The sequence below is a fragment of the Hyaena hyaena genome, unplaced genomic scaffold (genome assembly GCF_003009895.1).
Source record: "Hyaena hyaena isolate Hyena2069 unplaced genomic scaffold, ASM300989v1 scaffold_995, whole genome shotgun sequence".
Taxonomy (NCBI): domain Eukaryota; kingdom Metazoa; phylum Chordata; class Mammalia; order Carnivora; family Hyaenidae; genus Hyaena; species Hyaena hyaena.
This window is the reverse complement of record NW_024081624.1, coordinates 315,261-338,041: the sequence shown is the minus strand read 5'-3', so window position 1 is coordinate 338,041 and position 22,781 is coordinate 315,261. Positions and strand designations below refer to the sequence as shown.

Genomic DNA, 22,781 nt, shown 5'->3' with positions numbered 1-22,781 from the left:
GCACTATGTATTGGTAAAGAAGCCTCTCTCAGATACAGAAGAAGTAGAGTTTATCATAATTGGAAGATTTAATATTTTCTACCTCTGAGGAAAAAAAACTCTCCACCCTTTAACCAAATATATGAACACTTGTGGACAGCTAAGATTTAAAACACATAATTCAGGAGCACATTCTATAAAACCTAGCAGGAAATATCTTAGACTGATTTCCATTTGTTACACAGAACTCTAGTTACTTAGAATTATAATTATTTTTACAAGCATGGTCAATAACAACAGCTCAATACACATTTCTTGAGATTCTGGGCATTTCTCAGTGGCTCAAAGCTTTCAAGTCTTCTTTAAGAGGTAAAAAAAGGCAAGTTGTGCAATTATTTAACAGGTTTGAGCAATACCTATTTTTCACTAATCTACCAACATTTAAATTTATACAGTTTTCACTTACATTTGATTCTTTGCTGCTTGCCTCTGAGCTTTTCTTTCTTTCCTTTTCTGATCTGGTGGCTTAGCAAAAACAATTTCAATATTTTCTCCCTCCAAATCTTTGCCATTCATTTCTTCCATAGCCTTAAAAAACAAAGTACTGATCAATACAGATGACTTTAGCAACAATTATAATTCATTTAAAGTTAAAAAAGCATATTATTAATGTTGGAGGGATAAGATATAATAGGACTGTTAGGTTTTTATCTGAAGATCCAGCTCTTCAACTAATCACCTTTTTGATTTAGTGATTTATGCAATTTGCTAAGGCCAATAAAGGTTAATTGGAGTAGATTAAATGACCTCTGGGCGTCCTTCAACTTTTTGGAATATTCTCGATTCTAGGATGACTGAAAATCATTAGTTTACTTCAGATGCCTACAATTCCACTTATTTACCTTGACAGCACCATCTCGCTCATCAAAATGAATGAAAGCATAATCTTTTAGTTTCTTCACTCGTTCCAGTTTCCCAAACTGACTAAATGCTTTTTCTAAAATCTCTTCTGTTACAGTATTGGCAAGGTTACGTACAAACAGCACCTTTACCTGAAAATTAAGAGAAAAACAGAAATTCCCTGTGTATCTCCAAAGGTTTCAATTTCCAAGATGCCACCACCCAACCCTACAAAGTTAATTTTAGTCATTACCCATTAGAGAAATATGAGAAATATAATATGACTAAGTTTTCAACTGGTCTGAGTAAATACCAAGGATCTAATGAGTAAAAAACCTGAACAGATACCTCATCCACGATGACAAGCGTATGAAGAGATGCTCAACATCGCACCATTAGAGAATTGCAAATAAAAGCATCCTAGCTGGTTCAGTCATTAGAACATGCAACTCTTGATCTCAGGGTTTTAAGTTCAAAGCTCCACACTGGGTGTAGAGATTAGTTTTTAAAAATCTCTTAAAAAACAAAAACAATGAAATGCCACCACATACCTATTAGAATGGCCAAAACCCAACACCTACCACCACCCAATGCTGGTAAGGATATGGAACAGAAACATTACTAGTGGAAATGCAAAATGGTACAGCCACTCTGGAGAACAGTTCAGCAGTTTTTTTACAAAACTAAACATACTTTACCATACAATCTGATAACTGCACTTTTTGGTATTTACCCAAATGGGTTGAAAACATGTCCACATAAAAACCTGCATATGGTTGTTTATGGCAACTTTATTCATAACTGCCAAAACTTGGAAACAACCAAAATGTTCTTCAGCAGGTGAATAGATAAATTGTAGTACATCAAGAGAATGGGTTTATTCAGTGTTAAAAAGAGCCATCAAGCCATGAAAAGACATGAAGGAATCTCAATGAATATAACCAAGTACAAGAAGATAATCTTAAAGAACTACAAAACTATGGAAACAATAAAAAAAGCAACAGTTGTCAGGGGTTAGAGGGGATGGTGGGGCAATTATGAAGATCAGGGAGGATTCCTAGGGCAGTAAAACTATTCTGTAATGCTATAATGGATGCATATCATACATTTGTCAAACCCATAGCATGTACAGTAGGTAAGAGTAAACCCTAATGTTACCTATGAACTTGAGAGTACATGAGAATTCTGTAATTTTTTTCAAAAGAAAGCAAACAATACTTAGCAGTTTTTATTAAATTATTAATTACTTTGTAATCAATGTAATCAAAGATGGACGTGGGCATTTCCTACTAACATGAATACCATGCCTTGAGATAGCTGTTGAACACTTGACACAGATGGTCAAAACTAATTAATTAGAATCTGCTTCTTTTTTTTTTTTTTTTTTTATGTTTTATTTATTTCTAGGAGAGAGAGAGAGAGACAGCGTGAGCAGGGGAGGGTCAGAGAGAGAGGGAGTCACAGACTGAAACAGGCTCCAGGCTCTGAGCTGGCAGTCAGCACAGAGCCCGACGCAGGGCTCGAACCCACGAACCGCGAGATCATGACCTAAGCGAAAGTCGGACGCTTAACCGACTAAGCCACCCTGGCACCCCAATTAGAATCTGCTTCTGAAAATGCTGACAAAGAAGGGTGGGAACATTCAAAATACTGACAAATTCTTTCAATCCAGAAAGCTCCTCAAAGTAGTTATAATAGTTGACCTTTTGCTTTTAAGAAACAGCATTTCCTCCTAAAATACTTGATATAACAACTGAATTTAATAATCCAATAAGAACTTAATAGGCCAATGGAAAAAATAATACGAAGTATTTTCTGTCCTCAAGACTACTTATCCTTGGGGTGTCTGGGTGGCTCAGGTCATGATCTCACGGTTCGTGGGTTTGAGCCCTGCGTCGGGCTCTGTGCTGACAGCTCAGAGCCTGGAGCCTGCTTCAGATTCTGTGTCTCCCTCTCTCTCTGACCCTCCCTGCTCACGTGCTCTCTCTTTCTCTCTCTCTCTCTCTCAGAAATAAATAAAATTTTTAAAAAAAGGACTACTTATCCTTTAGCAATATTCACAGTTCTGGCATTTCACATTCCTCTTCTCATTTAAGAGAATGACCTGTATTTGCTAGACTTTCACCATTAAGACCTTAAATGACATAGGGTAGAATAACTTAACTACAAACTGCACTAGTGAGTAAAGTGTTGACTCAAGAGAGGTTTGATCTCATAGGATGTCTCAACTGACTGCTAAAGCAGGATACCTAATAATAGCTAAACCTTGTAACTGCAGCAGCTCTGCCGAGGCCAGTACAGTTCACTATTTTTAGGAGTAGGACTTTTAACACAAAAACCGTGAAAGCTAACGGCGCCATTCTCAAAAATGCAAAGAAATGGCTATTAGAATATACACAAAACTAATGGCGAACTATTTCCATAGCATGCAGGCCTAACTACTCATCATCATGAAAGTATGAAAGTAACACAATTATGAGAAGAGTGTTCGCAAATAAATTTCATTACCTTTGCCATCACTTCAGGATCAGGATCTTCTATAGGATCAGCCCATTCAACAGTTCCAACATTTCCCCAGACCTTGACTTTACCACTCATTAACCTACGCCTTGCCTGGGCAGCTGTTTTGTGATCTTCATATTCAAGGAAACAAAAGCCTCTGTTTTTTTTCTTGTCATCTGGTTGGTGGTATAAAATGACGTCTGTGAGACCCTCTGAAAATAAGCAACCATTTCAGAAAAATTAATAAAATAAGAAAAAAGTAGATCAAAGGATTTTTCTAATACTTGAATATAAAAATGAAAAATAATCTCTTTTCTTTGAAGAGGAGTGTCAAGATAATTTGGTCCAGATAATTGACCTAATACACACCTTCCAAGTGTTTCCAACATAAAAATCTCCATGAAAAGAAAATGTATTCTTTTAAATTAGACCCAAGGACTATTCTTCGATTAAATGACAAGAGGCATAATAATTTACAAAACGGTTACCAAAAAAGCAGTATTAAGTCAGATACGGTTAGATACTATGTAAATAAACTCAAATTCTTTTTGATTGCACTTTCCTGGCCTCAGATATCAAGAACTATTTCAAATGAAATATTAGTATCATGTAAGATTTTGAATGTTTCTGGAGACTGATAACAGTCTGATAATTTGCTAAACATTCTAGGCAGACAAAATATTTTCTAATAAAAGCAGCCTGATTTGGTCACTATTCTAAAAAATATTTTATAGTTCAAAGAAATTGTACCATATTCACAAAGATTATATAATCTCTGCTTATAAAAATACTTACCATTCCAATAATTTAGAAAATCTAATCATTAAGAAAACAATCCTGTCAAGCTAGCACCTAAAACACATAGATTCCAAAATGAGATACAGATTCTGCAGATGGTTCATATCTCAACTACACTCCTTACGAACTACATAGCATTCAGCAAGTTCTTTCCCAAAACCTTCTGTACCTATTTTCCTTATCTGAAAAATGGAATTACCTATCTCTCATGGTTGGAGTCAATATACAAGACAATATAGTGTTTATAACTGCTTGTCACACAGAGGTATGCAATTACCTTCAGTATTAGAAGTGTACCTCCTTCCACATAAATCCAACTTACCTGTTACTTTGCTAAATTCTTCAAGAATCTGTTCCTTGGTTTTACTCTTAGGAATAGAGCCCACAAAAAGCCTATTATTGGCCACCGAGATGCAGACACCAATGTGTTTTCCAGAACGAATTTCATGATTATTATACTGAAACGGGAAGAAAGTGTACCATGTTTTTAAAATACTTACAAAATATCTTATTATAAATGATTATAAACAGAAATGCAAAAATTTTAGGCAAATTTCAATGCTATGTTTATCAAGTATTTTTATCTTTTAAAAATTTAATTAGCCAATGTAAGAGAAAATTGTAATCTGAGACAAATATGTAGATGACACTGACAAAACACACTTTAAAAGTTTATGAATTAAATTAATGCAAAAATTTGTTAAGTCCTTGAAACTTGGGAATCAGGTCTATAAAAGCAGCTTAAATTCAAATTTGCTGATTCCACAATACCTTATTTTCTACTTAAATTCATCCTGGCAACCAGTTACCCTCATGCAAGGGAAATGGATTCAAATACCAGCAAGCTTTCTGTCTTTCTGTTAACCAGCACCTAAATCTATTTTTTTTCCATCTCCCTTTCATTCTTGTAAAAAGTTGCAGTAAGGAATTTTCAGCTTCAAATACAGTAAATCTAAAAGGAGAGAATCTTCTTTTCCTGAATCCAACCCTACTTTTTTCCTCATTTCATTTTCATCAGGCCTACAAAAAGTTGGGAGAAAGAGAAGTGGACGGATTCATTAGGGTACAAATACAAAAGCAACTATAAAACTAGAGTGAAAAGTCAAGTCTTCATATAACCATACCCCGTAGAAGGGTTAAGATATTATACAGGTAAAACAGAATCTGTCAAAGTAACAAATCAATCACTATGAATTACAAACCGAAGTTCAAAAATATTCAAATTATCAGGGAAAGTGAATTATTCATATTACACAGTTAAAACTACCTCAAAATTTAATTTGATTAATCCTCCACACCTGGCCTCAAAAACTGTTTTGCATATGTCCACGTGGACCTATAAACACTAAAGAATCAACATAAATTTCCATACAATTATAGACCAGCCTTATGGCCACAATGAAACCATTCCTCTCCCATTTTGAAAGTAAGCTCTACACCCCTCGTGGGGCTTGAACTCACAGTCCTGAGATCAAGCTGCACGCTCCATTCATTTACTGAGCCACCCAGGCACCTCTTCTCTTCCATTCTTCCATAAAAAGGACATCAGGTATAAGGTAAGAAAGCATACAGTAAATCAGAAAATCAATTTCTCCCTGTCCCTTTCTCCATTTCCAGATATTCAAAATCTAACATGAAATTCAAATGTCCTCATCCCCGGGGAAGCATCCCTCTTGCCCTGGCAGAGCACCCTGCTCACCCCCGGAGGAACACCCCTCTCAGAACAGTTTTGTACTTTCTACTCCCCTATTCAACTCACGCTTTCAAAGTCTCTGGCCGTCATGATCCCAGGATTATTTATATTCTCTACATTTATGGCAGACTTAAAAAAAAAATTAAGAGAGCGAGCAAGAGAAAGAGAGAGACTGACAGAACAAGGGTGCATAGCTGGCTCAGTCAGTGGAGCATGCAACTCATGATCTCAGAGTCATTGAGTTCGAGCCCCCAACTGGGCATGGCCTCTGAATAAAATGCTTTCCCTGAAACTTCCATCATCCAAACTCCAGATTTGAGCTCACTCTGCAATACCTACCTCCTAAAAAACAGGTCAATAAAACATCCTTCTATGCTTAACACAAACCAACAGTTCTAAACAGAAGTGATTTTGCTCCTCAGGGGACACTTGACAATGTCTAGAGACATTTTTGGTTGTCAACTAGGGATTGGGCTTGCTGCTAGTTATTTTGTGGATACAAAAGCCAGAGATGATAAAAAATATCCTACAATTCACAGGATAGCCCAGTAAAATAGAATTATCGGATCTAAAATATCAACACTACTGAGGCTGAAAAAGCCTGCCACAACTTTTCCCATAGCATTTATATTAAGACCAAAAACCTCTTAAAACTAGAAACATATAGATTACCTGCAAATAGTAGTGCTATGGTTGAATCCATCACTGTATGGGATTATGAACAAGTAGACTACAATACCTTATCACAAATAAATTAACCTAAGAAACACAACAAATTGCTTTTAAGACATGTACATTCCCTAGATTTTTATAATCTAGCATCAAATACTCAACTTTAATGACAAATCAATAGGTTTCAGTTTGATCTAATCTGTAACTAGGAGTTGACAAAAACTAAAATATCAGAAAAATAGAAAAATACATAATATTTAAAGGGAAAAATAAGAGTTATTCTGAAGATGACAGAACTTGGCATCGTTTTCCTTCTGTGTTTTTCATTTTCCAAAAGGTGTAAGAGCTGGACCTGTTTACTATAAAGAAACATCTAAATCTAAGTTAAAAAAAGTTGTGGGGCACCTGGGTTGCTCAATTATACGTAATTACACATCTAACTCGATTTCAACTCAGGTCATGATCTGCACTTGGGTGTGTGTAGCTTGCTTGAGACTCTCTCTCCTTCTACCCCTGCCCGACAGGCGCACATGGTCTCCCTCTCTCAAAAATAAATATTTGAAAAAAAAAAAAGAAAAACTTGTTAAAAAATTTTAGAATTCTTGGTTATACCACGTCCATCAACATTTAACAATTCTGTTTCAAAGTAGTAATGACTGTTTCCATTATTATTTCACTTCTAACTCATCACTTGCCCTGCGCTAAGGTTTATCAATTCTGGGTAGGTAGAAGGTTATTTAGGACGACTACTCTCTCCCATCCAAGTACTAACCAGGCCCGACCCTGCTTAGCTTCCGAGATAAGACAAGATCGAGCGCGTTCAGGGTGGTATGGCCGTAGACTAGGATGACTATGGTCTCTAAACAATATAAATGACAAAGATTTATCAAGACTTATAAAGTAAACTATAACTCTTCATCCATTTTTTTTAATTAAAAAAAAAGAGGAAACAATTAAAACAAACAGTAAACTGGTTCTCCAATTAAAATAAATCATTAAAGGGGCAAAGGAGACCGTCTGGGCATATTGTCGAAATAAAGCAAAATAAGTACCCAGAGGGGTGCCTGACTGGCTCAGCAGGCACAGAATCCAACTCTTGTTCTTAGGGTCATTGGCTTAAACCCACATCTGGTGTAGAGATTACTTAAGGGAAGGGTACACAGTACCCAGAAATAAGCATTTCTTGAAGCAGTGCCCTATTTACAGATTAAACATGCATTTCTGTATGTATCTGAATTTTTTAATTTTTCTCACTCTTTAAGAATTTTAAGACCAATCTATCACCATAAATTCAAACTTCGCATCCCAGCAGGTGGGTAACAGTGAGATAAGTGGCAGAAGGGCATGACAAAACTGTTCTGAACCTTAACAGACTCTAATGTAATGCTGATAAATTCTAACTCAAGAGTTAATACCATCAGGACACTATCACAGTATCAAAATGAACAAAAGAAACTTGATGCCTTCCAACAAGGAAGTTGGGCAGTTGATGTTAAGATATTTTAAAAATTTAGCTTTCAGGGACACTTAGGTGGCTCAGCTGGTTAAATGTCCGACTTTGGCTCAGGTCATGATCTCATGGTTTGGGAGTTCGAGCCCCGAATTGGACTGTCTACTGTTAGCCAAGAACCCACTTCAGATCCTGTATCTCTCTCCCTAGATCAGGGGTGTGCTCTGTCTCTCTCAAAAATAAACATTAGGGGCACTTGAGTGGCTCGGTCAGTTAAGCGTCTCACTCTTTGTTTCGGTTCAAGGTCATATCTCAAGAGTTCATGAGTTTGAGCCCCGCCATCAGCCTATGTGTGATAGCATGGAGCCTGCTTGGGATTCTCTATCTCCCTCTCTCTGTCTCTCCCCTGCCTGCTCAGTCTCTCTCTCAAAATATATAAACTTTAAATAAACATCTAAAAAAAAATCTAGCTTTCAGATTCAATACCACTGCTAGGTGATGAATAAACTTTGAACATTAATCAATGCAGTTTCACTGTTTCAGAACACCAAAACAGGAGTTGTACAGTACGGAACATTCCCATCATCTAGGCTTAAAATCTCAAGTCACTTTTTCCTGCCCTCATAGCCAGTCAGTCACCAAATCCTCCTAAATTTAGCAATCTCAGATTTGGAATCTAACTCAGACTTAACTCTTCCCACAGCAGCAAAGCCATTACCTCCTCAGCCTGTCTACTTTACTCTTAAACATTTCTTTTTTTTTTTTACGTTTTATTTATTTCTGAGAGAGAGAGAGACAGTATGAGCAGGGGAGGGTCAGAGAAAGAGGGAGAATCTGAAGCAGGCTCCGGGCTCTGAGCTAGCTGTCAGCACTGAGCCCAACGCGGGCTCAAACCCAGCAACCGTGAGATCATGACCTGAGCCGAAGTCGGATGCTCAACCGACTGAGCCACCCAGGAGCCACAAGCATTTCTTAAGCAGAAAATCTTGAAGCCAAAATCTACTTCCCTAAAAATTCTACAATAACTCTATATAGATTCCCCCCCCCCCCACCGCCCCGCAGATGATAGCACTTCATCTACCCCACACAATGCACGTGACTCCGTTCTCTATACTTCCTTCTCTGATACTGGCAAACTAATGTGCCTTCCAAGACTGTTACCAAAAAATGATATCCATAACATAATACTGTAGCACAGACGGAGACTGAGGAATCTAGAATAACCTGGAGACTTGCTAATCTTCCACTTCTAAACATCATACTTCTGTAACACACAGTCCAAGATTACCTGTACTTATTTGGCAACCACACCACATTGCTTATACTGCAGCTTACTTGTGAAATCAGTTGTATACAGGACTTGACCTTTATCCTTACTCAATACCACCTTGCTGGTGTTAACTATCTGTTCCAGGCTATCAAAATCTTCTGATTCTGATTTTGTCATCCAGGGTATTTACCATTCACTACATGCTGACTCAAGTCACTAGACATATGAGGGCAGTCCAACTATGTCCAGATTTATAGATCATTGATAGAATTTAGAATGGAACCTATAGTTTATCATTGCCTTATCATTTCTCTTTTCAAAATCTCTAACATTCTTCATTATTGTTATTTACACCATGCTACCCACACCAACACTGAAAAGTTTAATGGGACCATGAAACTTAGCTCAGAATATAACAGTTTTATCTCCCATTTCCTTCAACAAAACACTGCTTCAACTAGATTCACCTATTTCCCTTCACTGTCCTGCTCAAACCTCTTTATCACAAAGCCTTCCATAATAACCCCAACACAATCTAACCCTTCATCCTTGTTACCCTCTGAATGGTGCATCTGCTTTCAGATGACTGACTGTCATCAGTCTCTCATGTCCTATAAAATCATGAACTCAATCAAACTACCCTGTATGTCCACAATAAAAGTCTTCATGTTAAACACACTTATTTGCTAAAGTGCTACTAAATATGCTATGGACCTATCTTGTCAGTTGCATTCATCAAAATGGTTTCACACATGCTACACGAGTGTACACCAACCACTTTAGTTAATAAAACCATCAGTTCCTATCAAAACCATAACTTTTAATACACAAATAGAAAGCAGCTATTCTGGTATTTGTAATATAGCCATTATTAGCATTTTCAGCAGAATATTTCTATTACCTAGGACTGCAATGGGCACTAAAATGCCAGTGGCCTGAGTTCCAATTCCAGGAGCACACCACAGAAATACATACATACTTGCCCACCCTTCTTCCTGGACTTTGTGACAACAACAACAAACACTACACAGATGGGTATTTCCGAATACCCCCCTGGGGATGACGGGGAAAGCATTACCCCCTATAAACGTACACTAATTCCAAGTTGACAATAAATAATTACAAATGGAAATTAGAAAATTTTTATATAGTAAAATGGCCCATAGCTAATATGGGAAGTATAAGTTCTTGGGTCATAGATAATAAAGGACACTGGTCAGCCAGTCAGGTTATTTATCTAGCACCTACTGAATAATTATACAGTGGCACTATTGTAAACATCAGGGATACAGGGAAAAAGAGGAGAAAAATAAACAAATACTTCAAAAAACCAAGAAATAATTTTAAGTACATATGAGCACTCTATTTTTTGTATTCATATGGTCATGGAGCAACTGGGTGGTAAGTTGCTCAAAATCAGGAAAGGCCTGATTGACTTGATCAATAAGAAGGCAGCAGCCATGGTAACAGCTTATGTGGGGGGCAAAAACGCAAAGTATGGACAGAGGAGTAATAAAGAAAAGCAAAAGAGAAGCAGAAACTTGATCAGATAGGTAGGGCCTTGTTTGGAAACCATTATTAGAGTTCTCAGCATGGGAATGTGATCTAACCTATGCTGCTGATTGAGAAGACTGTAAATAAAGGGGCAATGGAAAGCAGTGACTAGCTAGCAGCACTCTTTGGTACCTTAGACCAATGTGGGAGCAATGAAGATGGTTCACAGTTAGATGTCAAAAATATTTTGGCAGTACAAACAGGATGTATTTCCTGGGATCCTTTTTAACACTACCTAAACGGCTACATAGTTTAAAGAATTAGGCTACCTGATGACATAATTTATATTGCTGGCTTTAAACTGTTATGTCTGGTCAACAATAAGAACTCAAACTAAACAAACCTGATATCAAACTAAAGCTATATGAGGGCACCTGGGTGGCTCAGGTCATGATATCACGGTTTGTGGGTTTGAGCTCCGCGTCGGGCTCTGTGCTGACAGCTAGTTCAGAGCCCGGAGACTGCCTTTGGATTCTGTGTCTCCCACTCTCTCTGACCCTCCCCTGATCATGCTCTCTCTCTCTCTCTCAAAAATAAATAAAACATTAAAAAAATAAACAAACTAAAGCTCTATGGCCTCCCATAAGTTATTCAGGCTAATATTTACTCTTCTGCAGAATGAAGGTAATTCCAGTTACTATCAAAAATAGGTTAAGGTAGTATTTAAAGGTAATAATGTAACACCCTAGCACAGCTCCTATGTCTTAACAAGTGCTCAATAGGTAACCATTATTCACCTTTCACAAACTTAGATCTTGCTTTCCTTGGCAAGATTTTCATCATTTAGCAATAAATTTATTGCCCAAAATCCAAAGCAAATGTTGGCCAAAAATCAGTCATTTAAAAAGTCTACACATGGGGCACCTGGGTGGCTCAGTCGGTTAAGCATCCGACTTCAGCTCAGGTCATGATCTCACAGTTCATGGGTTCAAGCCCCACATCAGGCTCTATGCTGACAGCTCAGCACCTGAAGCCTGTTTCAGATTTTGTGTGTGTGTCTCTCTCTCTCTGTCCCTCCCCCACTCGTGTCGTCTGTCTCAAAAATGAATAAACTACAAAAAAAAAAGGTCTACAGGTGCTAACTTCATGCCTCTTTTTCAGCTGTTAATATCAATTAATCTATTTTTATAACTAATTCAGATGCAAATGTAAAATCCACAAAAAAATTTTTTAAAGTAAACTCTACCCCTAAAGTCGGGCTCAAACTCACAGCCCTGTGATCAAGAGTCACATGCTCTAGCAACTGAGCCAGCTAGGCACCCCAAAATCCCCAATAGTTTTTAATCAGAAGGCAAGGGAGGAAGGATCATTCCTGGATCATACCAAAAATAAGGCCAAATACATAATCTCTTTTTTTTATTTTTAGAGTAAGTTCTAGAGGCACCTGGGTGGCTCAGTCTGTTAACTGTCTGACTTCGGCTCAGGTCACCATCTCACAGTTCGTGGGTTCGAGCCCTGCATCGGGCTCTGTCCTGACAGCTAGCTCAGAGCCTAGGGCCTGCTTCAGATTCTGTGTCTCCCGCCCCCCCTCAGAAATAAATAAAACATTTTTAAAAAATAAATAAAGTTCTACACCCAACATGGGCTTGAACTCATGACCCTGATACAAAGAGTCACATGGTCTACCAACTGAGCTAGCCAGGCTATCTTGATCTGAAGATACTCAAGAAACTCAAAGTACAAGAAAGCAAAAAAGAAATGGTGCTTCCATCTTGTCTGATCTATAAATACTCGCAAATAGGCACTTTTTAAAAATTATGATTATCTACAACTAGAATGACCATTCCGTGGTCTTCCATAAAAACTCAACTTGGATATAGGTGTAATTCAAGTAGACTCTCATGACATTATACAAGTAGGGATAGTTTTCAAAATATGCTCCCTTAAGGAACATATTTAGAAGGGTACTCATTTCCACAATATTAAGTAGCAAAAGACATCCTAATTAACTTGATTTATTTCTCTAGAATGTTTCATTTCTTCAAAATCCTAGTCCTCTCTTTTATTGTTATACTAAGGCACACCTCCCAATTCTGCTATCACCATAATCCTACCACAGTAAAGCATCCTTTAAAAAAAAAAAAAAAAAAGCAACGATGTGGGGCACCACATCAGGTCATGATCTCATAGCTCACTAGTTTGAGCCCCAGGTGGGGCTCTGTGCTGACAGCTCAGAGACTGGACCCTGCGTCAGATTCTGTATCTCCCTCTCTCTCTGTCCCTCCCCAATTCGTGCTTGGTCTCTGTCTCAAAAGTAAATAAAACAAGAAAATTAAAAAATTAAAAAAATAAAATAAAAATAAAAAACTAAAATAAAGCAATGACGATACGTCCAATTCATCCAAGTGGATGAACAGTGGTACACCATTACCCTTACAATCTTTTAAAAGCAAGCAAAATGCATGGCCTCCTAATTTATCAGATATGAAGAAATAAACATGTACCCAGATAAGGACTCAAATCACAAACCCAGGAAAAAAGATGTAAAAAAAAAAAAAAAAAGAAAAAAAAGGAAAAAAAAAGAGTTATTAGTTCCTAGACATATTAAAATGGCTGTCTAACTACCTATCAAACTTTCAGAAATATAATTGAAAACCTAACTGTATTAATAAGACTATATTCTAAGCCCACAGCAATGCACTTTTGGACTATATTATTTGTTAAGCCAAGGCAACTGCCCAAACTGAAACATTATTTCATAATGAGTATTTACTGGCACTCAAAATCATGTTACAATTGGATTATATATCATCTTCTAATGATGTATTTTTTAAGGATTTTGAAAATTGTCTAGAAATAAATTGCAGTGGGGCACCTGGGTGGCTCAGTCAGCTGAGCGTCCGACTTCGGCTCAGGTCACAATCTCACAGTTCGTGGGTTCAAGCCCTGCGTTGGGCTGACAGCTAGCTCAGAGCCTGGAGCCTGCTTCAGATTCTGTGTCTCCCTCTCTCTCTGACCCTCCCCTGCTTTTGCGCTCTCTCTCTCTCTCTCTCAGAAATAAAAACATTAAAAAAATAAATTGCAGTGAGGACCTCCCATAAATAGTGTATTTTGGTAGCCAGAATTAAGCGGCCTACAAATGTTGGTTTAATGACTCCTTTCAAAAATGTTAATAAACAAATCACCACTTATACACTAAGTAACCATCCTTATTAAACAGAATAAAAGCCTTACATAATACCTAACAAATAAAATGGGTCTGAAATTAATGGTAAATTCTGTACTAGCTTGCTGTGGTAAGATAGTTTGCTGCCTCAATCATTCCACATTTCCATACTAAAACTTACTGCTACTCTATTGCTGCCTGGCAAAAATGTTTTTTATAGATTAAACTGGATGATTTCTAAAGTATCTTTCCAGAATTCTAAAAAGTCCTTTATTTTATATGAACTGCTCAAAACTAAGATTTTGACAGCCCAAAGGTTACCAGTGGATGGCTCCCTCTAGAACTATAGCTGCTCTGAAATAGAAAATATTCTTTAAATGAGGGGATAAAAATGACTTAAAAATACCTAAACTCTCAAATTCTTTTTTTAAGGACACCTATAATCTTTAAAGTAGCCCTATTCTAATGCTAAGTCTTTATCATATTCAATTATGCACACTAATTCAGAAATTCAATCACTATAGACAGCAAAACAAAGTCAATCACTATAGACAGCAAAACAAAGTATAGTTGGCTTTTCTCCTTATGGTATACCTTAAAATGTAAAACATCTGATGCTGAGAAAAGGAAAAATTCAGGAGAAATCAATCCAGGGATTTTAATATTCTTAGAATCACCTATAAAATATGTAAGTCGCGGCACCTGGGTGGCTCAGTTGGCTAAGTATCCGACTTCGGCTCAAGTCAGATCTCACAATTCGTGGGTTAGAGCCCTGCATCAGGCTCTGTGCTGACAGCTACAGAGCCTGGAACCTGTTTCGGATTCTGTGTCTCCCTCTCTCTCTGCCCCTCCTCCACTCGTGCTCTGTCTCAAAAATAAACTATAAAAAAATTTTTTTTTTAAATATATAAGCTGATAAAGCAAATTCAACAAATATCTGCCATAGTGGACCGTTTTACTCAAGTTCCTCCCAGGTGTACTTTTTGATACATTTCTTGGGTTGAAATTAACCCGTGGCCTCTTCAATTATAAAATGTAGAATCCACGGGAGTCACAAAATTTAATAAAACTAGTTTAAAGAAAAGCTAAGCCATATTTTGAATCATTAACAATTATTTTTTAAAAGTTGGCAAACTAGGTCTTCACACCTTACATTTGGTACTTTAAATCAAATACTGCCACTCAGCACGAAATCTTTTACTTCATTAACTAGAAATCTGTCATCACAATGTCTTTGTGATATATTTTACAGAAAAAGGAATGGCCCAGGTACAGCCAGAAAATAAAGAAGCCCTACCTATTACAGTTACTTTCTTATCTTTTAACATTCCTATTTTTTAAAAAAACACTAAGCCAGATGTTTCAAAGAACCAGTAACTCAGAATTCTGACACCATGCCTTATATACAGATCCTCAGTCCAATCAACTACCCAAGCAAAGAAAACTGCTACAATGACTACACAGAGAATGTAAAAGACAGTGCCTAATCTGCACTTCAAAAAATGTTTGGTTAACTCAGGCACAACAAGAAAAAACTTGACTTTAATTAAAGATAGTGAATGTGGAGACTGAAGGAAAAAACTTACCAGTTTAACAGCCTCCTGAGCTGCTTCTTTTGTACAAAAAGTGACAAACGCATAACCTCTATTGAGACCAGTGAGTGGATCCATCATTAGACGAAGATCCCATATCGGTCCAGCTTTCTCAAATAATGGAACAAGTTCATCCTCAAACAGATCTCTTGGGATCTTCCCCACAAATATCTGTAAATTAAACATGAAGTAAAAACCATGGAGAGTTTCTTTAGGAAATCAGATACCTGTGCATTTACTACAAAAGGTACAAGTTTTTAGTTTCTTTACCTCAGTGCCAACAGAAGGCTGCTGACCTGAATAAACGGAATCTGGAGGCGGTCCCCCATACTTCCTCTGTCCAGTGGTCACATCAAGTGTGTAGCCTGTTCTTTCCAAGAGTGCCTTGAAAAGTTCAAATGTCATTAATACATTTAATACACAAGACCACACCCGTGCATTTTGCAGTTAAAAATCAATCTTGTTCAAATCATTCCATTTACCTTGGTAACAATCCCTACAGTTTTCTGATGTTTTCAGAATTTCCCCTTTATTGTACTCTTGTAGTAGCTCTAATTTTCAATGAAAATTTCAGTGTCCTACTCATTAATTTCTGGTTTCCAACTAACTATTTAGTGTTTAGTGATCAACAAAAAACTAATATTGATTCATCAACATCTTTCAAGGCAGGGTCCGTACCTATTCTGCTAATTTCTCCTAATTGTACCTAATTTGAGTTTAATTCTCTCCCAAAGGAGGAACTGGGTAAGTTCCCTCTCAAAGTCTGGATTTCACATTTAATAAATTTCCCGTACTCCACACTTCTAATACACACTGCCATTCTATATATTTCACCAACCTTTGTAGAAATTACATTCCCCGAACTAAGCCCAAAAACTGAAGAGTTACAGGAAATATAACCATTTAATTCATCTGACATTCAAGTACCATGCTTTCCAGGACAGCATGGTTCATTCAGAACAAGTAAGAGCCAAAATGCCTTTGAAAACTTTATGTAATTGCAACAATGTGAAATATCTTATACATTTTATCTCCCTAAAAAGTGAACTGTTAAAATTTACACAACTTCTATTTACTAATCAGTGTCAGTTTCTCTTATCCCTTAGTATAGGCAAAAGTACTAGAAAGTGGTCTACAGTTAGCCAAAAACAAAATCAACAAAAACACAAGAATTATTCTCCTCTGCCATCTCAACCACAAAGTACAAAACCTACTTTCTAAATAAATCTAGTAATTAGCTGATATATTCTTGGGGGGGGGGGGGAGCTAACACCAAGCACAATGACAAATTCTATCAAAATGCTGTTAAATGATTTGGGGTCATCTCAGTCTCTGGAAATGAAAATGACTAGGCTGATTTTAAACACTTTCCACCCAAAAAATGTTAAATATCTGAAAAAGTACTATAATTAAAAAAAAACCTCCTCTATTACTAAACTCTAAGAAAAATGCCTACAAAGTGCTACATTATTTTAAGTAGTCTTTTTCTATCATACCCCAATGTTTACTTATAGATGCAACATAGGGTTAACAAAAATAAACTGAAATCTATTACTAGAACATAAACTAAACCACTAAATGGCTCATCTTCCCTTTTTTCCATATGTAATCCTGTACTTCTTTCACCTTCATCTTTATGACCTAAATAATACCTTTTATATCAATCCCTAGAAAACATTCTTCAAACATCCTATAAAAATGCCACTATGTCTTCTTGCTGCAGTTTAAGTCACACTAAAGCTTTTAGCCACTCCCTTTCAAAGACAGAAAAGAAAGTCAAACCTTTACATTTAAATAAAAATTTAATAATCCTAACTCCTAAACATAAATTTAATCACAACTGATATAATTACAATAATGACATCTATACTCCATTTCTATGGGAAAAAACTGGATTTATAATTTAAACAATTCACTCTCAGCTTGACCTGAGCCTCAAATTTATGGATGACATTAACAGTTAATTCCTTATTCCAAGCTTCTCTGTTCCCATACCATTAAAACATCACTTAGCACTCTTAATAACTGACTTTCTTAAACCAAAACTCTTGGTTCAAAGAGCACCAGCACAATGTATTAAGAGCACCAGATTAAAACTAGTATGACCACCACATTTTCTATGAACTGAAACCTCAACATAACTAAAAACCGAATCAAGGGCGTCTGGGTGGCTCAGTCAGTTCAGCGTCCACCAACTTCGGCTCAGGTCACGATCTCACGGTTCGTGGGTTCAAGCCCCATGTCGGACTCTGTGCTGACAGAGATCAGAGCCTGGAGTCTGTTTCAGATTCTTTATCTCCCTCTCTCTCTGACCCTCCCCTGCTCAGGCTTTCTCTCTCTCTCAGAAATAAATAAAAAACATAAAAAAAAAAAAAAAAAACACAACTTAACTGTATTTGAGACCATTTACTGCTCTACATGACCTTAATATAGTATTAAAAAAAAAAAAAAAAGCCTTCCACCCCTAGCCTCAGCTTCTTCACTTACTAATCAATTTTATTGATAAAAGTTGCCTTTAGAAATTAACAAATTAGCTTTAAAATCAACAGTAATAGGAGGGGAAGAAGGCAGTGTTAAAAATTCTAAATTCATTTAATTTGGGAGTTTGAGAAAAGTCAACTGTTAAATGTACACCCCTCAAGTATGGGGCGAACTGATTCTCTGATTTTTGTTTCACTGTCACTTCACTGTCACTAACCTGGACTTGCAGCTTTTCAAAAAACATTTAGAAACATGGCAGATGTTATTTAAGTCTTTACTTTAGAATACTAAGAAACACTGATTTAATCCATAGCTCAGTAACAAGAAAAACTTTAAAAAAAATGAGTTGTTCTAGAAACAGAAATAACTCAAGGCAAGAAACTTCTCAAAAAAATAGTAATTAGAAAAGATTAACATATTATCTCACGGTTATTAACTCTCAACTACTTAAAGACACACACCCACATTTCACATCCAAGGAATATTTACACCAAAGCTGGAAAATCTTTGAAAGAACTTTAAAATGGGAGGGGATTAAAAAAAAAGTTCTTAAAGACATACCTTAATTTTTGCTTCATCTGGTCCTTTGCTAGAATCTGCTACTTTGGTCCCCTGTTTTTCTCTCTGCCTATAAGTCTTCATGACTCCACATAAAAAGGCACTTTTGTTCTACAAAAAAATTTTCCACAATTATATTTAACATTTGTCTCATCTGTGTCTAATCCGATAAAACAAACTATATCAAAACTACTCATGTTTTTTCTAGTTACGCTGACATTAACGTTACCTGAACATGAGAGAGATCACTGTCTTTAAACTGCTGAAGAACTGCCAATGCGCCGTCTTCATTGAATTCTTTTAAAGCTTCGATAGCTCTTTCATCTAAATCACTATGTGCAACCAGCCCTGGAGAAGAGAAAACTGAATTAGTTGTCAAGTTTTAATATTTTTGGAAACTTTTTCTGAAGAGACCTGTTTGCCAAAACAGGTACATGCTTGCCAAGTAAGAATTCTTCCATTTCCCTTATCTATATAAGAAACACACACACTTTAATCATTCTGAACTAAATAAAGCCTCTCAACCGCTTACAATGAATCAACTTCTTTTACATCTATCTTCTATGTCTAAGTCACATAGTTCTAAACACTAAGTATTTCTACAGTAAATATCTAAGTCCTAATATCAACCAACAAGGTACCAAGCATGACAACTGAACCTCTACTCAATTTCAAATACCACTAGGAAAAAAGCAGCAGCCACACCAAGACGGACAGACAAGTCTACAGTTACCAGTTATTTAACAAGAATCCTACTATAAAAATACCCCAAAAAAGTCACATGGCCTGTTCCCAACTATTAGCAGCTGTTGCTACCATCATATACTTATCCATCTGGCCAGCCAGCCTTTGCCTCCTAACCCTTCCTTCTTCCCTCCCTCTATACACCTTAACCGCTACTTCACAACTATCACAACAAGGCAAAACTCTAGTTCCCACACTTATTGGAAACCACAAAAAGTTGCTATTTTAGCTCAAAGCCAGAAATCCAATAGAAAAATTTCATAATATAATTTTGCAAGTGTTAGTTCTTACCTGCAACGTAAATTTCATCTAGTTTTTCAGCAACTTTCTGTGGTAAACCAGCATCAAGCAATGTCTGAAAATTTTCTGAATGGATAACTGCAGAAGTAGTATCCATGGGCTCTTCAGTACCATTTCCATTAACATGTTCTGTAGCCATGTTTCCAGAGATCTGTTCAAACGCAATAAGCAAAATTAAACTAGGATCTTCAAAAAGGGTAGAGGAAATATAAGAGCCCCAATCTTTACTTTCTCTACCAATTTCTACACCAGCCAGCCTGCGCCTCCCTTTAAAGAAGCCTTACAGTCACTATCGCCTGACAAGCCAGATATGGAGCGCGGGGCAGAGGAGGACAGATTCACTATGTTTTTCCTTAGCACCACCCCTGACTCACCTGCTAACACTCCCTAGGAAAAACCATATTACAAATGGAGCCCAATCAGCACGAGGACGAGCCAGCGTGCCACATGCAGCTGTGGCAGTACAGAGAATGAGGAGTGTGGAGAAAGCAAAGCTGGGCTTTTCTCTCTCAAAGGTAAACCCCCAAAGTGCGCGCTTTTCCCGCCTGCCGCTTATAGATCAGTAACAACAGCCAGCGAAGAACAAAGCGCTCACACAAGCTACCTTCCTACCACCCAATTTCTCCACCCTTCACCCCCGCACCCCAAAGCCCGCCCCCGACTCCGCACCCATAGCGGCAGCCTCACCGCTGCGGCCACCAGGAGCCCATTAGAAACACGTGCTCTGCGCCTTCAAATGTCCTACAACTTCCTCCAACGGAAACCCACCGAGTCCCAGGCCAAGACGACCATCACCGACTCCCAACGTCAACCTGAAGCCAAGATCGGAGCCCCCAGAAAGCAGCAGCAGCACAACCTCGCCCCTCCACACCGAGGCCGCGGCGGCGCCAGGCCACAGGCTCTCCCCGCCCCCCCCAGCGCCGCCGTCTCCGCCGTGACACATGGCTCTCTCCGCCCCGGGCGCCGGCGACCCCCGGCCGCCCGCCCGCCCCGTCGAGACCTGAGCCGCGGCGCATGGTGCAAGCCCCCACCCCTCGCCCGTCCGTGCAGTGACTGCGGCGCCGGGGACAGCTGTCCCACCCCCAGGCAGAGGCCAGCAACCCGGCGGAGTGAGGGCGTTCCGCGAACTACCTAACGCCTGCCGGACCGCGAGCACCACCCAAGCTCGTCGCGCGGCTGCGGGACGGGACCCGCTCCTCTCCGCCCACTCCCGCGCCGCGGCGACGGCCACGACAGCACCAACTCCGCCGCCGCTCGCGGTCCGCGCGGGCCATGGGGCCGCCTCCTCCCTGGAGCGCCGCAGACAAAGCCTGAACGGCGGCAGCACATGGAGAAGAGAAGGAAGTGGCGGCGCGGGCCGCGGCCTACTCTCAAGCAGCCCCAGTCAACGTGCTCCTCTCCCCCTTGGAATCCATTTTCCAGAAAAGCCGGTTTCTCCCCACACCTCCCTCCCCCAGCTCACTCCACAATGTCACGGTGCTCCCCTCCCAGACCCGGGTCCTGGCGGTCGTTACCTCCCCGTTGGGCTGCGGCGGAAGAATCCTGTCCGAGGAGATCGGGTTGCGGAAAACGCGTGCTCGCTGCTCCCTGTGTCCGGCGCGAGTGGAGCTGTTGTAAAATGGCGGCCGAAGCTCACGCCGCTGGCAGCAAACCCGATCCAGTTCCACTCGCCTCCGAGCGCGCTCCCGGTGCGCGCGCGCGCGCCCGCGTGACCCCCCCCCCCCTTTCCCACCCCTCCCTCGCGCGTCCGCTTCTCTCACTCACTCACTCTACCCTTGCCTCCTCCAGCTCCTCCTTCCCCTACCACCACCACCACCACCACCACCACCAGCCTCCGTCCGCCTCCTTCTCTCGGTCTTTCTTCTTCCCCTCCCTGCTTTTTCCCCACCACTCCTAGTCCCGTCCGCGGCCGCTCAGGCGCGAGTGACCGCCTTTCCCCTCCTCACTCAAACGCTCGCTCACACCCTCCCTCGCTCGCTCCCTCGACTCCGTCCCCCAGTCCCAGCCGAGTCGGCTCCTCTCTTTCTCTCTCCCGCGCTGACGTGACGACGTAGCCTACGCCTCGGGACGCGCGCCCGCGGGCTCCGCCCCCACGCCCCGCCACCTCCCTTGCTCTTCACCTCCCGGGGGAGGGGGACGCAAGACCCCGCCCTTCCGCTCCGGTGGCGACGGAGGGGCTGAGAGTGAATGAAAGACCCGCCCCTTCCCTTCCCGACACTCCCCCTCCCGCTCTCCTCCAGGCGGGGCGGGCCGGCTCAGCGTGTCCCACTCGTTCTCCTTTGTCAGGAGACAGGCATCTCCCCACCCCGCCCCACCCCACCCCCACCGCAGCACCACGCGCACGCCACCCCCACTGAGCTCCCGCCTGCCCCCAACCCCCGCCCCGTCCCGGGCCCGCGAGGCACTGGGCGGGGGTCGCGGATCGCTACCGCAGCTCCCGGAGGGCACCTACCGCTCCTTGCGCGCCCGGCCCCCGCCCCCGGCGCCGCGGCCGCGTAGCCGTTCGCGGCGGTGTCCACGCCGCTGCCGCCCCGCGCTCTTCTCGCTCGGGAAGCTGCAGGCGCACGTGTCCCCCGGGGCGGGGCGAGGCAGACAATGGGGCGGCGGGGGGAGGGGAGTGGCGCCGAGACCCGCAGACCTCTGGTTAACCTAGCCGGTGGGACTCGAGTGCGGGAGTCGCTCCGGGGAGAGTAGGTCTTCCCGGCGGGACAATGGGACCTCCCGGGGGCCCACGCCCGCGCGGCTTCACTTTCGCGAAAACCTTGGGCGGAGGGAGGGGCTCCCGTGGCTCTGACGAGGAAACCCTGGCTGCTTTTGAGGGGGAACGGGGCTGGTTCCAGGGGACCCAGAGGCGACTACGGCCGTAGGATGATACGAAGGCCAGATTTGGAAGCGAAACCGCCCGGTGGTGAAGAGTTGTGCAATAGTCTGTTTCAGTCCCTGGCCTTTTAAGCAGTTAAGGGCTTCCTCATAGCACAGTTTGAGTAACTTGAAGCAGCACAAAGCTGCGTGGCTAGGGCAACTGTGAGGAACATATCTGTGTTTTCTTCTTAAAAACCTTAGCAACTAAATGTTACGTGAAGTGACATTTCCTTTGTAGCCGTTTACTAGGTACAAGAAAGCCAAGACAAAGGCGTTAGAATTTCAGTCGCGGTATGGATACTAATTTTAGCCAATTCAGC

General features: G+C 40.4%; 1 protein-coding gene across 4 annotated transcripts in view; it reads right to left on the bottom strand.

Moving 5' to 3' along the window:
• Positions 1-21,301, bottom strand: part of LOC120223449 (synaptotagmin binding cytoplasmic RNA interacting protein) — a 31,327-nt gene extending 10,026 nt beyond the window's left edge. For 2 of the 4 annotated variants that reach the window (XM_039221593.1, XM_039221594.1), the window contains exons 1-10: positions 21,114-21,196; positions 19,591-19,750; positions 18,785-18,903; positions 18,559-18,666; positions 15,787-15,900; positions 15,511-15,687; positions 4,502-4,637; positions 3,388-3,593; positions 882-1,031; positions 446-567 (exon numbers count right to left, since the gene is read on the bottom strand). In XM_039221593.1, the coding sequence (XP_039077524.1) occupies positions 446-567; positions 882-1,031; positions 3,388-3,593; positions 4,502-4,637; positions 15,511-15,687; positions 15,787-15,900; positions 18,559-18,666; positions 18,785-18,903; positions 19,591-19,738 (1,280 nt within the window). In that variant the 5' untranslated portion in view covers positions 19,739-19,750; positions 21,114-21,196. Of the gene's footprint in view, positions 1-445; positions 568-881; positions 1,032-3,387; positions 3,594-4,501; positions 4,638-15,510; positions 15,688-15,786; positions 15,901-18,558; positions 18,667-18,784; positions 18,904-19,590; positions 19,751-21,113 lie in introns of all 4 variants that reach the window. The other 2 variants (XM_039221595.1, XM_039221596.1) reach the window with 2 other exon arrangements.
• Positions 21,302-22,781: the final 1,480 nt, after the last annotated feature.